The sequence below is a fragment of the Mizuhopecten yessoensis genome, unplaced genomic scaffold (genome assembly GCF_002113885.1).
Source record: "Mizuhopecten yessoensis strain PY_sf001 unplaced genomic scaffold, ASM211388v2 scaffold8123, whole genome shotgun sequence".
NCBI classification, from domain to species: Eukaryota; Metazoa; Mollusca; class Bivalvia; order Pectinida; family Pectinidae; genus Mizuhopecten; species Mizuhopecten yessoensis.
Window position 1 is genome coordinate 2,037,027 of NW_018407390.1, and position 22,784 is coordinate 2,059,810.

Genomic DNA, 22,784 nt, shown 5'->3' on the forward strand with positions numbered 1-22,784 from the left:
AATGCCCGAAAGCAACACATTTTGGTAACTGAATAATAGCAGTACACCAGAGGGGACTACAGATAAGAACTGGGAAGAAGTGGGAAGGTTTTCGAAACATAAAAGTATGCAGTGTTTCACAGCAAATAAAAAAAAAAGTAAAAAACATAATATTTATAACATTTTCCGCAAAAATTGATCTGATAAAGAATTTGACTTTAAACAATGCATTTAAAAAAAATGAACTCAATCTATTTTACGAAATTGTAAAACAAGTTCTATCAACTGGATGCGAATAGGGTCTTAATATTGGAGAAAATCAGAGTACTTGGAGAACAACCATTATGTCGGGTAAATTTTTTCATACCTTGAAACGTCTGATTGGGGAATCGAACTCCGGCTGTCTTTTCTAAAGATGTGTGTGCTATACATGCGCCATCTAATCACCCCTTTCAATAAAAGAAAATCGTAAACCTTTTCATCAACTTTTTCAGATTAAAAAAACCCAACTTTGTATCGAATTTTATGGTATTACAGAATTTGCTTTAGCAGTTGCTGAGAATAAAGATTGATACAGATTGATAAAAAAATATTGAGTGAGGTAGAGGATTTCAAATGTCATTTCTAATATAGACTTATCTTGATTGTACAACTGAATTATAATTTAGTTATTCAACGCAAACATTAACAACATTAGATGTACGTATAAGGATGACCAGTGATATTTTCCAATCTAGCATCGCTGTCTCCATTTCTAACATTAGCGTTTCTATCTGGTTTTATATATGCATAATTAAACAGTAAGATACGCTTTCTTTCTATGGCAGTTCTACTGTACTGGACATGTCTTTAACGATTTACCAACTGAGATAAGAAGTTCCGACAAGCCTATCGATCAAAAAGGAAAAACTATGGAGCTGTCACTGGAAACCCTTTAATTATCTTTTGTTGAGAACGTGTTAGGTTACAGCAGATGGATATTGTCTAAATGTGAAACTCTATTGTATGTTCTTCACAGATTCCGAGCAGATTAAATGTTGCATAACCAGCCTTTATAAATGTTGAAACATGACAATAGTGCCTACACCGAATAAGACGCTGTTTCAAAATACTTTCCAACATTAATCTTTCATTCCTTTTTCAAAAAGTGTGAAATATTACATTTCTCATTATTTAGCTGTCTGTCTTGTAGCTATAAATCACATAGGTAACTGATTACAATCGCAAAAATATGATGATCATAATTCCTTTGCTGAGATTGATAACGCTGTATGCGGATTTCAACATTTTAATTCAGGTTTAAGGGAGCATTGATTGACATCAAAGAAAACCTTATTTACAGAACTCTGTTCGTAAGTCCCCAACTTTGAATAACATATATTATTTTTTCCAAAAATAGACACTTGCAGAAATATTCGAAGGAATTTTGTAGTTGTCCTCACAGAAAAGAAGTTCCTTTAGCTACCGAGATACAGCAGAATGATCAAATCGTTCGCCAAAGGAGCTGATTAATTCATAATATGGAGAATTTCGTTTCCTCCAAACATGAAAATGGACTGTTTCGATAATTTTATATACTTTGTATGACAAGTGCCAAGCTATAACATTATGTCTTCTTAAATCAGACTTTGAAAAACCGGGCCCATTTTTACTGTTCTGTCTATAACTTTCATGGAATGCTTCAGTCTATATCAACATGTCAACAACATAATAATCATTATACTATTCACAAAGCAAATTTGCGATGACCATGAAATGAATTTTGTTTAACGTAAGTTTTATAACCCGGAATACTATGACATCTCAATGTACAAACGCAAAAATGAATTATTAAATTGATTTGAGTTGGCTTTTATTAAAAATCATCTTCTTTCTTGTGAATTATGACATTACACAATAACTGTTCGGAGAGATATGATACGTTTTTCTCCCATCCTTCACAGGTATGTGTCCCGTTTTAGCCGGAAAAGATCAGCTTGTCACCCCCTAGGGTGAAATAGCCTCGTGCCGATTAGCACGTGTTCAATTGTGACGCCATTAAAATGCGTCACCGGTAATTGTGACGTCATCAAAAGTGAATGACGATAGTCATACACCACATGTGTTTTTGTTTACAATACTGTCGGTGGTGTTTTGACTGAAATAATAGGATGGGAGAAAAATAGTCATCTCCTACCTTAAGGGCGTAACAGAGAAATATCCAACCCTCGGGGTGATTTTTTTGGTTGTCTTACTCGAGGGTTAGACAACAAAAAATCATCATCCCTCGGGTTGGAGATTTCTCTGTCACACCCTCAGGGTAGGGGAAGATTCTATTAATTCATATTGCCACATGCTTTAACATGTGACGAGAAAACGATGTACTGTATTCCTTGATAGCAACAGTGGCATTGTCGTAACTTTAGCTTCTTTCTCGTAATAAGATAACGGATCAAGTCAGTACGGAAATCGAAGTCAATTGAACCCGATAACTTTATAATACATATGTATGTAGGAAGTTTGAGGGATAACGGTATAATACATATGTATGTAGGAAGTTTGAGGGATAACGTTATAATACATAAGTATGTAGGAAGTTTGAAGGATAACGTTATAAAACATATGTATGTAGGAGGTTTGAAGGAAAACGGATGTTAACAAAACCGGTATTCCAATTATAATTCAAGCATTAAATTTATGATCAAACGAATGATTTGCATGGCGATATTTGGGATCTTTTTATTTCTCTCTACTTCTGCTACTTTTTATTTCATATAGCGCCTTGCTGGTTTCCTTTGGCATGGTATTTCAGTGAGATAGCACTGTAAAGTCAGCATAAGATCCGCGCTATTTCAAGGAAGCAAATACATCAGCATACCCTGTCTCCAGCACACATACACACATGCACGCATACATAACTCACATATAGACACACGTCCTAAGCTGAGCTGTTGATAAACAAAATACAACAAACAAAAACCAAGAAATCCGAAAGGGATTTTTTTTTCATCGACGCGCCGATATGAAATATAAGTCAAATCCAAGCAATACCACAGTGAGATAACGGAGGTATTGATTATAAAACAACAAGGCAAATGAGTGTTCACATAGATATACTCGTTACGTTTTACCCTTTAACCTTGACGGATGACCACAAAACACTGACCAGGTATAGAACTGAATGTCACCATACAATGATGTCAGTTTTAACTAAAGTTGTTGAGGGTTTCATGATATATCGTGTACACAAGTTGTTTTTACTACGGACGGACGTACGAGCTAAAAGACGTCCATATCATATCTCACAGAGAAATAGCATATTTCTCAATGATATCATAATACAACAATACAACTTGTCCATAATCTCTTTCGACATTTCTCTCTGGACATCCTGTGTTATAAGCTTGTTGGTCAGTAGTCAACTAAATAAAAATTTCTATCACAATATCATCATATTCAGAGCGGATATTGTGTATGTATGTGTAATATCCAATAGCATATATCAGCGATACAAAAACATAACAATACGAGGTATAATTAAAGTTCCGATATAGGAGCATGCTTTATTGTTCTAGCTCATGTATAGTTAATATTATATAATTATAAATCATTCAGATATATACATTACCCTGCATTGAGACTATCCTAAATAATAAATGCGTCATTACTACACGAGAATTAATATAAAGGTCAGTCCCATGATGTTAAGGATGTTCTTGCAGTAATAAAATCTCCCAGAACGTTCGATTATCAGGCTCGTCGCTATGCGGTATTTCTGTTCTCGTATGTGTATTAAACCAACGAAATTAATATTCATACATATTACAATGAATATTTTTTATATCTCTTTTCCGATTTGCGGCATCTCTATGAGCATGCGCACTGCGCATCCCTCCCTTCGGTCAAATGTCACTCATAGAGAGAAGTAATAATTATCACAGAGAACGCCTGCTGTTTGATTAAACCTGGGTCAAACAGGGTCAAAAGAATGCACGTGGGATGTTCCAACTACAATCTCATTGCTCTGCTAAATGCTAACATGAGTGTAAAATAAAATAAAGTCAAACGCAATATCTGTCTCCTAGTATTTACGTCAATTAAGTGGTGTGCATCAGTTGGTGTTAACAATCAAACAATGGCAGACGACAGAGAGGTGTCTGGATGCAGACGTGGCAGTACGGAAGGTAATTAATTGATTAGAGTTTATTCAACTACTGATATTTGTAAAACATTACTTAAAACTTTATTATATATCAAATATATAACATATCAGTATTTATTGATGTGTTTAACGGTTGTTAACATCAAGGCTTACCAACACATCAATCTCTACACCAACCCATTTAATGATGAAATGGTATTTCAGTTAGTATCATTATTTCACGGAACATAGTTATGAATACCCAATTGAGCTACTTCTATCTTACATTAAAAACACTAAAAGTATACTGTATAATGTGGATTTTTTAAAACTGTGCATCACATTCCTGTTAACATTTTCCAACGGTGATCATTTTACTTTTTAAAGTAGTTCATCATTATTTAACTGCAAGTCAATGTTTCCTTTGAGACATTTTTCAACACAATGATTATTTGTCTTATCATAATCGAATTCATCAAATGAACAGTTGATTAAAATTTTCTTTTAATAATTGTGTTTGCATGTATCTTTTATTATGACATTTTTTGTATTGTACAATAAAGTTTTATCTTGGTATTTTGTTCAAAAATTAATTTTACACGCTTGATCTATTTATAAATAATCATAATTAAAAACACTCGTCCATAATTTAATTGAGAAATCATCATGTGAAGTCACGGGGTCTGTAAAACTTCAGATAAATCAAAACAAGTTTCATATTCATCATTTTAAATCACCTGGCTACTTCCATCACAAATACGATTTTATACGATTTTACCTATACTTGTTATGACATGTTTGAGATCTATTTGTAAATATGAGATTGCTAGAATAGAATACAAATGTTCATAGTTGAGGTTGCACCATCAATTGTGAAATATTTAAGTTCGAAATATCTTAATATTTCCACAATAGAAATCACAGTGAAGTTCGCAGCATTAGTTGCGCGTCTCATTAACATTACTACTTGTTTATCATCATTAATATATGATTCTCTGCGATCTTGCTCTGTTCTCATTACCGATATGTCCTTACCATGCTACATTTGTCATAAGTACTTCTATACGGCTATGTTTAATTTATAGAATATACTTTGGGTTCATAAAATATTTGAACTTAGATGGTTCCGTAACTTCTATTGTTTCATAAGGAAGACACAATTGTCTCAATTACGGGGAAATCTTATGTTATTAAATGTTTGTGAAACCAAGCCTTGGGTTATGTATGGATATTGCTTCCTACATATAATATGATAATCAAGTAGTTGAATTCAGAGATGGTTTTCTTAATTGTCATTTAAAAAAACAAGTATGTTGATTTTATTGAGTTAATAATAAATGAGTAGTTGAAGATATTTTCTTTTTATTTAAGCCTTTAAGGTAATAAAAAAGGCAAGTTTTATTCAAATAACATCATATTTAAAATAGATGATGCGAATTTTTTTTTTTAAATATCTGTATCGGAAAACAAAACAAAGTCAGCTTATCTTTCAATGAAAATGGTTTAGCTTTGTTAACAAACAGAGGTGAAACATTGCCAACAGACGAGGTTATCTCGCTAATATATTCTGAAATCTAATCAAGAAATGAGACATTCGATATGCATTATATTTGCATTACCACGAGGAGGGTATCTGCGAAACTCATACTTTTTTCTTAAATGGGTTTTTACAGGAACGAACTTGATATGACATCGCTGTGTTTTCCCAAATCAAATGATATTTTCGCACGATCTACATGTTTTTAAGTTTTCTTTTTTCATAAAGCCATAATATTTAAATAATATACTGATTGGAAGACTCATAATGCCATATGTTATGAGAACGCGTTAGTCGTGTGCGACACAAATGAATGAACCGATGACTTTAAACAAGGACATCGTATCGATGTGTCCTATGTGAGATGTGACTTATGTATCAGATGCGACCTTTGTTAATGCCACATACTATAAACAAATATTATATCGGCACATAAAAATGACGTGGTTTTACAGAAACAGTAAGACACTAAAAGTGACCACCAATAACGCCGATAGTTAAGATGCGTTATTTCTGACTGATCGGATAAATAGGAGCTTAGATAAGATCAACACTTTAATTCTCCATTGACTGTCAGGTCAAAGTGTAATTAAACGCTAAAACCAGCTTCCTTGATTGTTCACAAATTTACCATGAAGCCATACATGGATACCCACTTTTCTTTTGTTCCGGTTTTATCACATCTTCACATATTTATACTCGCCAGTTATAAGAACCGATAATTTCAATTGTCACATTTTGCTTCGTATTGGTTTTTAGATTCAATTACATATTGTATTTATAGTGATTATATATTTATTTTACAAACATGTATTGCGGTCTTTTTTAATATAACTATGTTAATACTAAGCTTTATTTATCCCTTTGTTGTCCTTTTTAAATTCTATACATACCGGTTTAAATGATATCATAACCAAGTTATCATTTGACAACTTTAATGTGATTGCACTTGTTATCATTGTTGTAGTAAAACGTGATTCCCAGAGGAACAATAAAATCCATTAGTCTGGGATCACTCTCCTATACACAACACGATATCAACTGAATTGGTTTCATTTTCGTAAATTTGATGAATCGACCATGTTGGGAATAATGATACAACGTAGTATTTGAGAAAGATGATCTTCTTTTGATACGTAGAATACACTTACAGTGAGGTTCATTTCAGTTTAATATTACGAGGTAGTGCTCCGGCTGTTTCATACTTTTAACTACTTGAATTTGTGGAAATGCTGATTCAAAAATGTTGCAAAGTTCGATTATTTATCATTTTTGAGGTTTATATGTATATATAATAATTGAGTGAATAGTTTTGATACTTTAAAATTCTCCCCATACTTATGTTACATTGCGGAGTTCTGATTTATCCTTGTGGTTTTTTTTTGTTGTTTTTTTTTCATTTTCATTAATGAACATATAATTGCGGAACTATTCAAGCTTTTGAAACAGTTTGTTTATTTATTTATTTATTATTTTTACAATTTGCTAAAATAAAGACATTTAATCATTTACAGCAGTTTTTTATTGTCCGGGAAATCTACTAAAATTATGATATTTCAAAAAAACCATCTTAATTGGTAAATAATAACTGAAATATTGAAAGTGCCTATCCTGTTACTTACTAAATATGTTGTTCTTTATGTGATTTAAAAGTCCATGTGGTTTTGTTGTCACTACCCGAGTTCTAAATGCGAGTACATGACATTACCATGTTTTTATCTTATTTACGTGGCGCCACGGATATCACCGACAAAGAAGAAGACGTTTTTCTTTTCTTTCGGAACGCCCGGTCCTATTATCCCTGTCGTTAGTCAAGGGTCTCCAATGAAATCTTTCCATTGTTCATAATTTGCCCAATTTTAATCGATTCTTAGTTTGAAGTATAGTTTTACTGACACTTCGATATACTGTTGTTGCTTTGTGAAAATTATTTGTGATCAGAAATACACAATTGAGATAATTATTTTTGATGTTTATGCCTTTTTCTTGTCTAAAACGTTCTCATGATTATTATATATGATGGCGGATTTTAGAAAAGGAATGATAAAGGATGTTTCACTGACAAATATTTACCGGAGGGCCTTACTAAAGAAATAAAAAAAAAAATATACCCCGCGAGTAATAGATATGCTTATTATAGCATAGCTGTAATAAAAACGGTATCTTTAATTAGTTTCAGCTTCATTTTAGAGCTATAGAACGCGTCAAGAATTTAAATGGAGAATTCAGAAAGGATTTCTTATTAAATGGAAAAGAATATAAAATGATATACATGTATTCTATAATTCATCACATTATCAGAATTGTACATACTCATTCTGTATTCATGTCTATTGTCAGCAGTACGACGTCACAATGGCATATATGTATATTGTCTCATGCTCGACTCATACAGAGTGTTTTACACGAGGCAATAAAAGTAATATTAGAGTAATCACTATATAACACAACAGTAGTGTGATCGATTTAGAAACTACCCTAAATCAAAATTAAATGCAACATTTTTTAAGTTATTGAGTAATTACACTTTGTCGTTATCAAAAATAGTTTGTTATAATATTTACGATTATTTAATGCATTAGCGATCATCCTCATCTTTTCGGTAGTACCACTTGTTAGTCATATGTTACACTATTTTGACTAGGTAAAATGAAATGCAATCACATGACATTACGCTTTGCTCTACTCCCGACCGTGTAAACGCCTGTATTATCTTACAGTATTTATTTTTTAAAGCTATCCTCATGTTCTCTGAATCCTCTAGTAATGACACGTAACCTCAATAACACATGTAAATGAGGACGTGTCCTGGAGGTTAAAGAAATGCTAACATATAACACCAGTAACCTCAATCGTTAGGCTTCGTTATCAATAGTGATTTTAACAGCAAGTCTCCGTTAGCTATTTTAACTGCTATCTTTTTTGGCTTCGTGAGCATGCTATCTCTATCATGCGGCTTCGTTTTCCATGCTATCTTTAATCCTTTAGGATTCAGTAGACATTTTTTATTTATCTTTCAGGCTTCGTTAGCCATGTTCTTCAATCTTTAAGGCTTCGGTAGTCGTGCTGGGTTTTTTAACATTGAAGTTTAGTTTGCAATACTGTTGTTTGTTTTTAGTTTTTTGGTTTCGTAATCCATGTTGTAATTACTCATTGACGCTTCATTTGCCATGCTGTTTTAAATGTTTTGGGCTTCGTTATCCATCGCGTTTTTAACATTTTTTTAGCTATTTTATTTGTAACCTATTTGACTTCGTTACTATGTTCATTTTAATAATTGAGGCCTCGTTTGCCGTACTATGTTTTTAGGCTTTCAGGCTTCGTTAGTCATGTTGTTTTTAATTTGCTTAGTTAGCAATCTTGTTTTTAATCTTTTAGGCTTCGTTGACTACGTTGTTTTAGCCACTGTGGCGTCGTTTGCAATGTTGTTTTCCTCTGTAAGGCTTTGTCATAACCATTTTAACAGTTTTTTAAGCTTCATTATCTTTGTTGTTTTTAATCATTGAGGCTTCTTTTGTGATGGTGTTTTTCATATTTAATCGATACTTTTTACTGTGAATATACAGTCAAGTGTTCCCTTTAAGTGATAATGTTTTTTTCAAACGTTAAATTGAACAGTTTTATTACATCTAACAATTGACTCCTGAAATAGGATGTAAATGTGTTAAAAAACAAATAATAACCAAACATACTTACCTTATGTTCACTTTCATTTTTGAGAAGAATTTTAGATATATTTCAAGATACTATTTCAACTTTAAACAATTTATGTTTAAGTTTTTTTCATGATTAAACAAAAGGCAGTCGTAGCATAAATATAGATCTTGAGAAAGAAAGGCATTTGGTGTAGAAATTTGCTGAAAGTTTTGCAGAGATGATTTTGTTTTGTTCACATGTACCGAAACTTTTTATATGCATACCAAATTGATTACTTCCATAATCATTAAAAGACCTTTCATGAATTCCAGCTAATTTTTTAATTTCGCCATCGTTATCTCAGAGGGAGTATACTATTTATATACTTGAAATGAGGTCGACATTATCATTTTGCTCATTATCGCGCATTGTTGCTCAGTTGCTATTTTGCCGGTTTGGTTACGAGGACTTTACTTGGATTTGACCTAGAATTACATGGCGGTTATTATCGATGAAAAAGAAAAAGAAAAAAAAAATCGAAACCCCCGCTCGCCCGATGTATTCTCCTTGTATTTTTTAAAGGTCTTCCTGCAATCTTCTCTTAGTTCGTATTTTGCCTCAGAGTTATCGATTAGATTAACGGTTATATTGACACTTCTGTTTTTTTATGCTAACCGCTTCATGGCATCAGCCTTGTCACCAACCGCCCCGTGACATGTGTTATAACAACATGCACTAAAAACTCAAATAAACGGATTTCTAGGTGGATTTCATCAGTTAGCAATAAAAGCAAGCGTTTGTTTTCAAGCATTATAAAAAGATTATTTGAAACGTGTAACCATTAAATCTTCCATAAGTTGAAGCTGATAAACAACTATCGGTAAATATATAAATAAATATAAGTGATAGCACAAACGTCTACGTCGGAGATACAAATATGATCTAACAGATGTTCTTTCTTTGTCAGTTTTCAATCGTGCAGAAACAGACAAATCGAGACCTGATGCTGATAATTCCATGTTATCAACATAGAGTCATTTATTGTCTGTATAGGTGTGATTAGTTGTCATAAGTTCAGTATCTAACTTAATGATTTGTCTTAATGTATGTCAGCTGGAAAATAGTTATGATATATAATATTAACACAGTGTGTTCTTTTCTTGTTTTGACTATTTTATTACAGATCTTACTTTTATTCATAACACCTCCTCGGTTTTTAAAAAAATGTGGATCTATTGGAGAGCATAGATCACAGAAGTTGTTTTCAAATTTGACAAAATATCAGTTATTTGAATAAACCATTATCTTTCTTACAGCATAATATATTTTACAATTGAACTTAATTTCAAGTTTATGTTCAGGATTGTCTACCCCTACTGATAATAAACAAAAATGATGCGATCCCCTACCCCCTTATTTTGATGTGAATAGCGATTTAATTTAGGATGTCATTTGATTTAATCTCACCTGGTCCAAATTACTGCTTATATCTACGTTTATTTAATTATAGATGAGAAATTCTGGGGGAGGGAAGGCAAGTAAACAAATGGAAAAAAAATTATGAATTGAAATGTTGTTTTTTTGCATATGGGGATTTCATTCTAAATATACAACGACAACATTGCGTATTTGGTTTTTATTACATGATTAACTGAAGGATATCGTTTCTGTTTTAAAATCAAAGCATGCTTTTTAAACCTAACTTTAAGTAGTTGGTGGCATTGCATCACACATTTATCCTTATTTTGCAATTCTTCCAAATCATTATATGATACAACTGTAGTTCAATGTTATTATCAATATTTGGGAAATAATATTATGTCAATAAGTCCAACTGAAGGAGTACGTAAACAAAGTGCATAAAATGAGTCATGGGCGACTAAAAGGAACTCCTTGTACTGTACTTATTATCAGCACGTCAACTCCGACGTTCTACTGTACATATTGTAAACACGGCAACTCCGACGTTGCACTGTACGTATTGTCAGCACGGCAACTCCGACGTTGTACTGTCCATATTTTCAGAATGGCAACTCCGACGTTGAACTGTACATATTGTCAGCACGGCAACTCCGACGTTGTACTGTACATATTGTCAACACGGCAACTCTGATGTTGTACTGTACACATTGCCAGCACAGCAACTCCGACGTTGTACTGTACATATTGTCACTACATCAACCCCGACGTTGTACTGTACATATTGTCAGCACAGCAACTCTAACGTTGTACTGTACATATTGTCAGCACGGCAACACTGACGTTGCACTGTACATGTTGTCAGCACAGCAACTCTGACGTTGTACTTTACATATTGTCAGCACGGCAACTCTGACGTTGTACTGTACATATTGTCAGCACGGCAACTCCGACGTTGTACTGTACATATTGTCATTACATCAACTCCGACGTTGTACTGTATATATTGTCCCTACATCAGCTCCGACGTTGTACTGTATATATTGTCATTACAGAAACTCCGACGTTGTACTTACATATTGTCAGCACGGCAACTCTGACGTTGTACTGTACATATTGTCATCACGGCAACTCTGACGTTGTACTGTACATATTGTCAGCACGGCCAATCCGACGTTGTACTGTACATATTGTCAGCACGGCCAATCCGACTTTGTACTGTACATATTGTCAGCACGGCAACTCCGACGTTGTGCTGTATATATTGTCAGCACGGCAACTCCGACGTTGTACTGTATATATTGTCAGCACGGCATTTCCGACGTTATACTGTACATTTTGTCAGCACAGCAACTCTGATTTTAAACTGTACACATTGTCAGCACCGCAACTCCGACGTTGTACTGTACATATTGTCAGCACAGCAACTCTGACGTTGTACTGTACATATTGTCAGCACGGCAACACTGACGTTGTACTGTACATATTGTCAGCACAGCAACTCCGACGTTGTACTGTACATATTGTCAGAATTGCAACTCCGACGTTGTACTGTACATATTGTCAGCACAGCAACTCTGACGTTGTACTGTACATATTGTCAGCACGGCAACTCCGACCGTTGTACTGTACATATTGTCAGCACGGCAACTCCGCCGTTGTACTGTACATATTGTCATTACATCAACTCCGACGTTGTACTGTATATATTGGCATTACAGCAACTCCGACGTTGTACTGTACATATTGTCATTACATCAACTCCGACGTTGTACTGTATATTGTCATTACAGCAAATCCGACGTCGTACTGTACATATTGTCAGCACAGCAACTCCGACGTTGTACTGTACATATTGTCAGCAAAGCAACTCTGATTTTAAACTGTACACATTGTCAGCACTGCAACTCCGACGTTGTACTGTACATAGTGTCAGCACCGCACCTCCGACGTTGTACTGTACATATTGTCAGCACGGCAACACTGACATTGTACTGTACATATTGTCAACACAGCAACTCCGACGTTATACTGTACATATTGTCAGCACGGCAACTCCGACGTCGCACTGTACATATTGTCACTACATCAACTCCGACGCTATACTGTACATATTGTCAGCACAGCAACTCCGACGTTGTACTGAACATATGGTCAGCACGGCAACTCTGATGTTGTACTGTATATATTGTCACTACATCAAGTCCGACGTTGTACTGTATATATTGTCATTACAGCAAAACCGACGTTGTACTGTACATATTGTCAGCACGGCAACTCCGCCGTTGTACTGTACATATTGTCATTACATCAACTCCGACGTTGTACTGTATATTGTCATTACAGCAGTACTGTACATATTGTCAGCACGGCCAATCCGACGTTGTACTGTACATATTGTCAGAATTGCAACTCTGACGTTGTACTGTACATATTGTCAGAATTGCAACTCTGACGTTGTACTGTACATATTGTCAGCACGGCAACTCTGATGTTGTACTGTACATATTGTCAGCACGGCAACTCTGACGTTGTACTGTACATATTGTCAGCACGGCAACACTGACGTTGTACTGTACATATTGTCAGCACAGCATCTCCGACGTTGTACTGTACATATTGTCAGCACATCAACACCAACGTCGTACTGTACATATTGTTACTACATCAACTCCGACGTTGTTCTGTACATATTGTCAGCACGGCAACTCCGACGTCGCACTGTACATATTGTCACTACATCAACTCCGACGCTATACTGTACATATTGTCAGCACAGCAACTCCGACCTTGTACTGTACATATTGTCAGCACATCAACTCCGACGTTGTACTGTATATATTGTCATTACAGCAAATCCGACGTTGTACTGTATATATTGTCAGCACAGCAACTCCGACGTTGTACTGAACATATGGTCAGCACGGCAACTCTGATGTTGTACTGTATATATTGTCACTACATCAACTCCGACGTTGTACTGAACATATTGTCATTACATAAACTCCAACGTTGTACTGTATATATTGTCATTACAGCAAAACCGACGTTGTACTGTACATATTGTCAGCACGGCAACACTGACGTTGTACTGTACATATTGTCAGCAAAGCAACTCTGATTTTAAACTGTACACATTGTCAGCACGGCAACTTCGACGTTGTACTGTACATATTGTCAGCACAGCAACTCTGACGTTGTACTGTACATATTGTCAGCACAGCAACTCTGATTTTAAACTGTACACATTGTCAGCACGGCAACTCCGACGTTGTACTGTACATAGTGTCAGCACAGCAACTCCGACGTTGTACTGTACATATTGTCAGCACAGCAACTACGACGTTGTACTGTACATATTGTCAGCGCAGCAACTCCGACGTTGTACTGAACATATGGTCAGCACGGCAACTCTGATGTTGTACTGTATATATTGTCATCACAGCAACTCCGACGTTGTACGGTACATTTTGTCAGCACGGCAACTCTGATGTTGTACTGTATATATTGTCGCTACATCAACTCCGACGTTGTACTGTATATTGTCATTACAGCAAATACGACGTTGTACTGTACATATTGTCAGAACATCAACTCCGACGTTGTACTGAACATATGGTCAGCACGGCAACTCTGATGTTGTACTGTATATATTGTCACTACAGCAAATCCGACGTTGTACTGTATATATAGTCATTACAGCAACTCCGACGTTGTACTGTATATATAGTCATTACAGCAACTCCGACGTTCTACTGTACATATTGTCAGCACGGCCAATCCGACGTTGTACTGTACATAGTGTCAGCACCGCACCTCCGACGTTGTACTGTACATAGTGTCAGCACAGCAACTCCGACCTTGTACTGTACATATTGTCAGCACAGCAACTCCGACGTTGTACTGAACATATGGTCAGCACGGCAACTCTGATGTTGTACTGTATATATTGTCACTACATCAACTCCGACGTTGTACTGTATATATTGTCATTGCAGCAAATCCGACGTTATACTGTACATATTGTCAGCACAGCAACTCCGACCTTGTACTGTACATATTGTCAGCACATCAACTCCAACGTCGTACTGTACATATTGTTACTACATCAACTCCGACGTTGTACTGTACATATTGTCAGCACCGCAACTCCGACGGTGTACTGCTCATATTATCAGCACAGCAAATCCGACGTTGTACGGTACATATTGCCACTACATCAACTCCAACGTCGTACTGTACATATTGTTACTACATCAACTCCGACGTTGTACTGTACATATTGTCAGCACCGCAACTCCGACGTTGTACTGCTCATATTATCAGCACAGCAAATCCGACGTTGTACGGTACATATTGTCACTACATCAACTCCGACGCTAGACTGTACATATTGTCAGCACGGCCAATCCGACGTTGTACTGTACATATTGTTAGCACCGCAACTCCGACGTTGTCCTGCTCATATTATCAGCACAGCAGTACATATTGTCAGCACGGCAACTCTGAATTTGTACTGTACATATTGTCAGCGCGGCACCGCCGACGTTGTACGGTACATATGGTCATTACAGCAACTCCGACGTTCTACTGTACATGTTGTCAGCACGGCAACTCCGACGTTGAACTGTACATATTGTCATTACAGCTCCTCCGACGTTGTACGGTACGTATTGTCACTACATCAACTCCGACGCTTTACTGTACATATTGTCAGCACAGCACCTCCGACGTTGTACTGAACATATTGTCAGCACGGCAACTCGTACGTTGTACTGTACATATTGTCCGCACCGCAACTCCGACGTTGTCCTGCTCATATTATCAGCACAGCAGTACATATTGTCAGCACGGCAACTCTGAAGTTGGACTGTACATATTGTCAGCATCGCAACTCTGACGTTGTACAGTACATATTGTCAGCATGTCAACTCCGACGTTGGACGGTACAAATTGTCAGCACGGCAACACTGATGTTGTACTGACGACGTTGTACTGTACATATTAGCAGCACAGCAAATCCGACGTTGTACGGTACATATTGCCACTACATCAACTCCGACGCTAGACTGTACATATTGTCAGCACAGCACCTCCGACGTTGTACTGAACATACGGTCCGCACGGCAACTCTGATGTTGTACTGTATATATTGTCACTGCATCAACTCCGACGTTGTACTGAACATATTTTCAGCACGGCAACTCTGATGTTGTACTGTATATATTGTCACTGCATCAACTCCGACGTTGTACTGAACATATTTTCAGCACGGCAACTCTGATGTTGTACTGTATATATTGTCACTGCATCAACTCCGACGTTGTACTGAACATATTGTCAGCACGGCAACTCCGACGTTGAACTGTACATATTGTCATTACAGCAAATCCGACGTCGTACTGTACATATTGTCAGCATCGCAACTCTGACGTTGTACAGTACATATTGTCAGCATGTCAACTCCGACGTTGGACGGTACAAATTGTCAGCACGGCAACACTGATGTTGTACTATTGTCAGCACATCAACTCCGACGATGTACTGTATATATTGTCATTACAGCAACTCCGACGTTCTACTGTACATGTTGTCAGCACGGCAACTCCGACGTTGAACTGTACATATTGTCATTACAGCAAATCCGACGTCGTACTGTACATATTGTCAGCACGGCAACGCCGACGTTGTACGGTAGATATTGTCATTACAGCAACTCCGACGTTGTACTGCTCATATTATCAGCACAGCAGTACATATTGTCAGCACGGCAACGCCGACGTTGTACGGTAGATATTGTCATTACAGCAACTCCGACGTTCTACTGTACATATTGTCAGCACGGGAACTCTGAAGTTGTACTGTACATATTGTCAGAATGTCAACTCTGAGGTTGTACGGTACAAATTGTCAGCACGGCAACACTGATGTTGTACTGACGACGTTGTACTGTACATATTATCAGAACAGCAAATCCGACGTTGTACGGTACATATTGTCATTCCAGCAACTCCGACGTTGTACTGAACATATGGTCAGCACGGCAACTCTGATGTTGTACTGTATATATTGTCACTGCATCAACTCCGACGTTGTACTGTACGTATTGTCAGCACGGCAACTCTGAAGTTGTACTGTACATATTGTCAGCATCGCAACTCTGACGTTGTACTGTACATATTGTCAGCATGTCAACTCTGACGTTGTACGGTACAAATTGTCAGCACGGCAACACTGATGTTGTACTGAACCGCAATTCCGACGTTATACTGTACATATTGTCAGCATGGCAACTCCGACGTTGTACTGTACATATTGTCAGCATGGCAACTCTGACGTTGTACTGTTCATATTGTCAGCACGGCAACTCCGACGTTGTACTGTACATATTGTCAGCACGGCAACTCCGACGTTAAATCTAACGTCATCATTTAATGGCGACGTAACGCTTAACTATAGCTACTGTATAATGTAATTATCTAAAACGTCACTGCTGGAAGTCATCGTTTGATTATCTCTTTGAGTGACTGTATTTTATGTGAATCGTACACGTTGTAAATTCGAGGTGAAATGACAATCAAGGTTCTTATCGTCATGTGGCGATTGATCCTGATTTCAATATTTTGATTCATGCATAAGTGTTGAAACTTTTTTGTTCAAATATTTGAGGAAATCCAATCCGTTTCAAAGACAAAGATCAAACATAAAACGAATTAAATAACATATATTAAACAATGAAAATAACTAGTTTTATTGCTAGTTTTCATCATATTCATTTATATGAAAATGCAATGATAAAGATGGCGGATAAAAAATCCTGTGATAACGACGTTCGTAGTGTGGCAAGCTGGATGCTAACAACAGGCACGACAGGATGGCAGAAAGGGTCATCCAACAATCAAAATAAAATACATGCATACAGTGTAAGGTCAACATTGGTAAGTTTGGAATAACAAGACATTACAACAGTGTAACTTGGTGAATAGTGTAAATATATTGGTGATACATCTTATTCCGTTAATCCTTTACCCAAATTTCCTACGAAAGTATGTTTCCTGATTCCAACCAATCATATCATAAAGAATAATTGCATAAAACGCTAGAGTAGTTATTGAAATAATAAAAACTGACAAAATAAGTGAACGGTGAATACAACGTGACATATGAGATGTTGAACCGGTTGAACAGAGAAGTAGTGGATAACAAGGGCACAGAAAATATTCAAGCTATATTATAGAGAATATGTTAAATACGTTCTAAGACGATTTAGAGAGAATTAACAAAAATGTTACCCTTAGTGTGAGTGGCACTCCTCATTAAAAGTACAAGCCAAAGACGATGCTAGTTTCTATTTTTAACTTAGATATCAACAAATAGCGTTACAATAATGGTCACAAAACTGTAGGTCTGTTCAAAAAGATATAACTAAACCATAGCCACTTTTACAATGTATTCAAGTTGACGTTAGTCTTACATTTTCGTTTGTTTAATGTTTTTCCTTTAAGATGTTTTGTCTAATTTTATTGGCCCTAATTACCTCTATATGTTGATGGGCCGGTAAGAATATAGTAATAATAATTGTTCACAATCGTAACGTTTCTCTCTAGCCTTTACAGTGATCAATCTACATTACATTTTCAAGGGTCCTTTTCAACTGTATTGCCAAAAACAGTGGGTGTCACAATGTTGAATTTCAGTATTTCCAGTAATTGTATGAGTCCCATCAAAGTCCTATGAGTATAGGACTCGGGACTCGTATTTAGATTTATCACTCAACTTGGACATTATTTTCAGTCTGAAATGGTTAAATCTACAAATCAAATAAAAGAAACGGTCGTTAACATGATATAACATACATAACGTAACATAATAGATAACATATTATAACAATCCTAACATAATATATCATAATATAAATATATGACATGTAGAGATCATATGCTTGCAGTGTCCTCCAGGAATACGAATTAGTAAGGTTTGCTTCAGAATATCTCATAACCTACATTTACATTTTACTTTGAAGGTACTTCACATATGGCGCAAAAACGAGTACGTTTCCTGTTCATCTAATTTACACAATTTCTTTATGTAATTATTTTCTGTTTGTTATTAAATTCCATCATTTCCCTTCGTTGTCTTTTTGTTTTGACTTTGAAATCGAATTCGTTCTTATGTATTTAAAAGATACAGCCAATTATATCCGAATTCCATAGTATCTATTTGTTCCTTAACTTCAAATAAATCCTGTATAACATAGTTACATCTGATTGCCTAATTAATTACAAGATTTAGGACAAGACAACTAGGAATCATCTATGATTCCATGAACCCGTGCAGGTTCGGGGAAAGAATAGGCCTGTTGTATCCGACTGCATGTGTATTGTAAAAGGCGACTAATGTGGTGCCCCCTGCAGAATCGGGGGTTTACTTCTGTGTCGTCTACGAAATGGGGCATGGAAGAAACTAAAATTGATCTCTGCTTGTTCCAGTCTACTCAGCTGTAAATGAGTACGTGGTTGGGCAGTGCTAGAATTGTTGAATGCTAGCTGTGAGCACAGAATTGGCAGCACTGACTGTATGCTCCCCAGGGAGTTGAGAAAGGTATTGGCTGGTGACAGAGGCCCTATAACCACGGATAATAATTTGTGAACCGCTTTGAGACGACCTACGACTAGGTTATTATTAATATTGCAACACTTGGGATATTTTTCGTTTCCTATCTTTTCTGTCTTCTTTCTTTTCTGTCTACTTTGTTTCAGGCAGTGTCTCCCAAGGCACCCGTCCTCATATGACCCTGGCTGTTGCGGCCCTAGTCACCCGTCCTCATATGACCCTGGCTGTTGTGTCTCCCTAGGCACCCGGCCTCATATGACCATGGCTGTTGTGTTTCCCTAGTCACCCGTCCTCATATGACCCTGGCTGTTGTGTCTCCCTAGGCACCCGGCCTCATATGACCATGGCTCTTGCAATGACGTCAAACCCTAAACAAACAAACTGCATGAAGAGTATATAACACAATAAACGACTCCTGGACATTTGTATCAGGACTGAACGCCGTTTATTTTTAATGTTCATACCGGTATGAACGCAGACCGGTTACATGCATATTCCATGAAGCCCGCTAGTACAAATTGACTGCAGAATATACAATAATATATGATTGTTTGAGACAAACAAATATCAGTTATTTACCTTTATAATACCTGTCCCTGACTTTGGGATACATATGGTCGTCTGTGAGTTTAGGCATATAAATACAAAGCAATGAAATTATCCTACTGTGCAGTAATGTTTAGTATGCAATTGATACGGAAAATTACTATATCTGATTTCCAGAAGTGTCATGAAAGTTTAATAAAATGTTGTGTGGAGAGGTATACCGGATGTGTTATGATGGGGTATGTCGTATGGTTAATGGTGACGTCTATCCAGTATCAGACTAGAGTTGAGTGTGAGTAAGGCTTTATTGTGTAACCGATACAGTTTAATCAGCTACTAACGACCGAACGCTGGCAAGGTAAATCTGCGGCCAAATTAGCTCTTCCTCATATCTGCCATATCACTTTCATTGCTGTTTAGATAAATCAGGTACTTCCGAGGAGATATTGTCATTTAATTACGGTAAATATTATTTTGACCATGTTTTATGGCTTTTCTCTCCGGTTTAATCAACATGTAATATCTATGAACCATTTTATGTGCTAATTCTGTGGAGAAAGTATACATGTATTTGAAGAGAGAGTATACTAGGAATAAAAGACATTAAAGATAGTGCTAAAATGCCCTCTGTATCAAATACCCTGAACGACTCTTTAATTCCTTGTAAACACTTTTATGAATCAATTAAAAAACAAATCTTACCACAGTGTCACAAGGAAATATCGGAACACGAAGTCGATACGAAACCGATCTCTCCTACAAGATTATAAATAAAAATAAAATAAAAAGACCAGCATACACTATTTATTTGCTTGCCGCTTCAAAGTATTATTAAAACGAATATTTTGTTGAATTAAATGAAAAATATATAAATTTTGTGTAGACTTAAATTTTGTAGACCCCTGTAAGACACAATGTCAGGAGCCGTTGACAGTTTTTTGCAAATGTTTGAACAGCGATGTTTTATGATCACTAGGCAACTAGATACATGTGGGACCTTGTTTATCTACGGGTCTCTAAATATTAATACAATAAAAATAAAAACATGGAGCATTTGGAGAAGTACGCGCGGAAAGTATCCAGCTCTTAATATTTTCTGAAGTGTTGCATAAGTGTCATTGATAAAAACGTATACAATAATGCATTCAGAAAACAAAAATTATTCATTCCAATCGTCAATTGTATTTCTACATAATAAAGCATGTGATATTTAACATTGTTTGAATCCATTCCAAATGTAGCAGCTAGCAGTTATCCGTCGACCATTTTCCTGATTAAAATCCACATCGTTTGTTTTACATTTGCTTAAACGGTAAACGAAAGAGAATTATGTGGCAGGGAACATAAACCTTTTTCGGGATAAGAAATGAGCCCATATATCTAATAATTTATTATTTGATTCACAAACATTACGGATGTTGGTTATTTTATTTTCAGCTGAGTAAACAACATGGACAATATTTTGTATTACTTACTGTTTTTGTTGCTTGTATATAGTTCATAAAGCCATGAAAAATGTTAATAGTAAATGAAATGGTAATATGAAAAGCTAGGATATCACTAACAAACCATTTATTTATATTTTTGGCAATCTTGAATGTACAGGAAAAAGTATATAACTTGTATGTAATGAAATATGCAAAATTTATTAACAATTATTTTAAAATGTTATATTGAATATTTAAAGTAATAAATATATATACGATATTTCATTAAAATTTAGCCTCTTACGATTTAGCAACAAACTAAATACAACGTCATACAAGCATATTATCTACCGAATCTAAAATACATTGGGGCTAGACCTCGCTCGGACAATATATTATTTTCAGATGAAATCAGCCTGTAACTTTACTTAATTGACCCAAAAATAAATAAAAGATATCTCAATATTGATTATGTATGCACATATCAAATATCTCAGAACATACAGCATTATATAGAATGTCTTTATTACCGATACTTTATCATTTATCAGAAGCCAATGTCAGGTTGCCGGGAAAATACAGCAAAAAGTCATAAGAACTCCTACAGATTTCCTTTAAACCAGGAGGAAAAAGGGTCTTCAATCATCTGTCCTTGATTATGAATGGTTGGTACTCGTTGTCGTTTTCTAGTGGCGCTGGAGCAGACGACTTCCCTCTAGAGAGTTCCGTTTAATTTTCTGTGATACCGACTTTACGCCTGTCATGAATGCGGAAAAATGAAATATATGCCATCTTCTCTTTTAATTAGTTTTTTCAATCTCGCTACAGAATACCCAAAGCATATGTCGGAAATGTTGCAATTACCATCAAAATAAAGGAATTAATTTGTAACCAGGGCTATTAGAAAATCACTTGGCTTGCTGGTCGTGATGGATGGGCATACGAGACTAAATGTTTTCTATTCGCAATGTATCCATTTATATGTATACACCAGGCCGTATTCAACACTTAATGACCGTTATTAACAGTCTCCTTACTAGATCGTATCAAGTATTGGCGGGAGAAATGATCATGTGGTTTTTCTATAAAATGACTTGTAAGTTTTACGAGATACCACCATAGATGTTTTAACTGTTTATCTTCCTCTCAGGGGATAAACAAATGGAATCGTCATGATGGTTTAAATAATTATGGTTGGTTTAAACCTTAGCAAAATGATAGTTTTGCATTGTTTTATGACACATTAAGCATTTGGGTTTTTTAAAGGTGGGGTAAGACGACATAAAGCTAACTAGACATTACCATATCTTGTACCGTTGTATACTTAATTGCACACGGCGGGGATATCCGATGGTTACAATGGGATCACCGACACGTCTGAGAGAACTACGAGTCGCACACATATAACAAAAGCGTTGGTGTTTGTATTGTGAACGTTGAAGTGAAAAATATCAAAAGACGACATTACAATCCATGTAAAAACATGGTATACGGTACATCCCCCCCC

At 36.0% G+C, this 22,784-nt stretch overlaps 1 protein-coding gene across 1 annotated transcript in view; it reads left to right on the forward strand.

Moving 5' to 3' along the window:
* The first annotated feature begins 4,065 nt into the window (after positions 1-4,065).
* LOC110455050 overlaps positions 4,066-22,784 on the forward strand; it is a 33,819-nt gene continuing 15,100 nt past the window's right edge. The window contains exon 1 of the mRNA XM_021504967.1: positions 4,066-4,142. Within this exon, the coding sequence (XP_021360642.1) occupies positions 4,094-4,142 (49 nt within the window). The 5' untranslated portion in view covers positions 4,066-4,093. The remainder of the gene's footprint in view (positions 4,143-22,784) is intronic.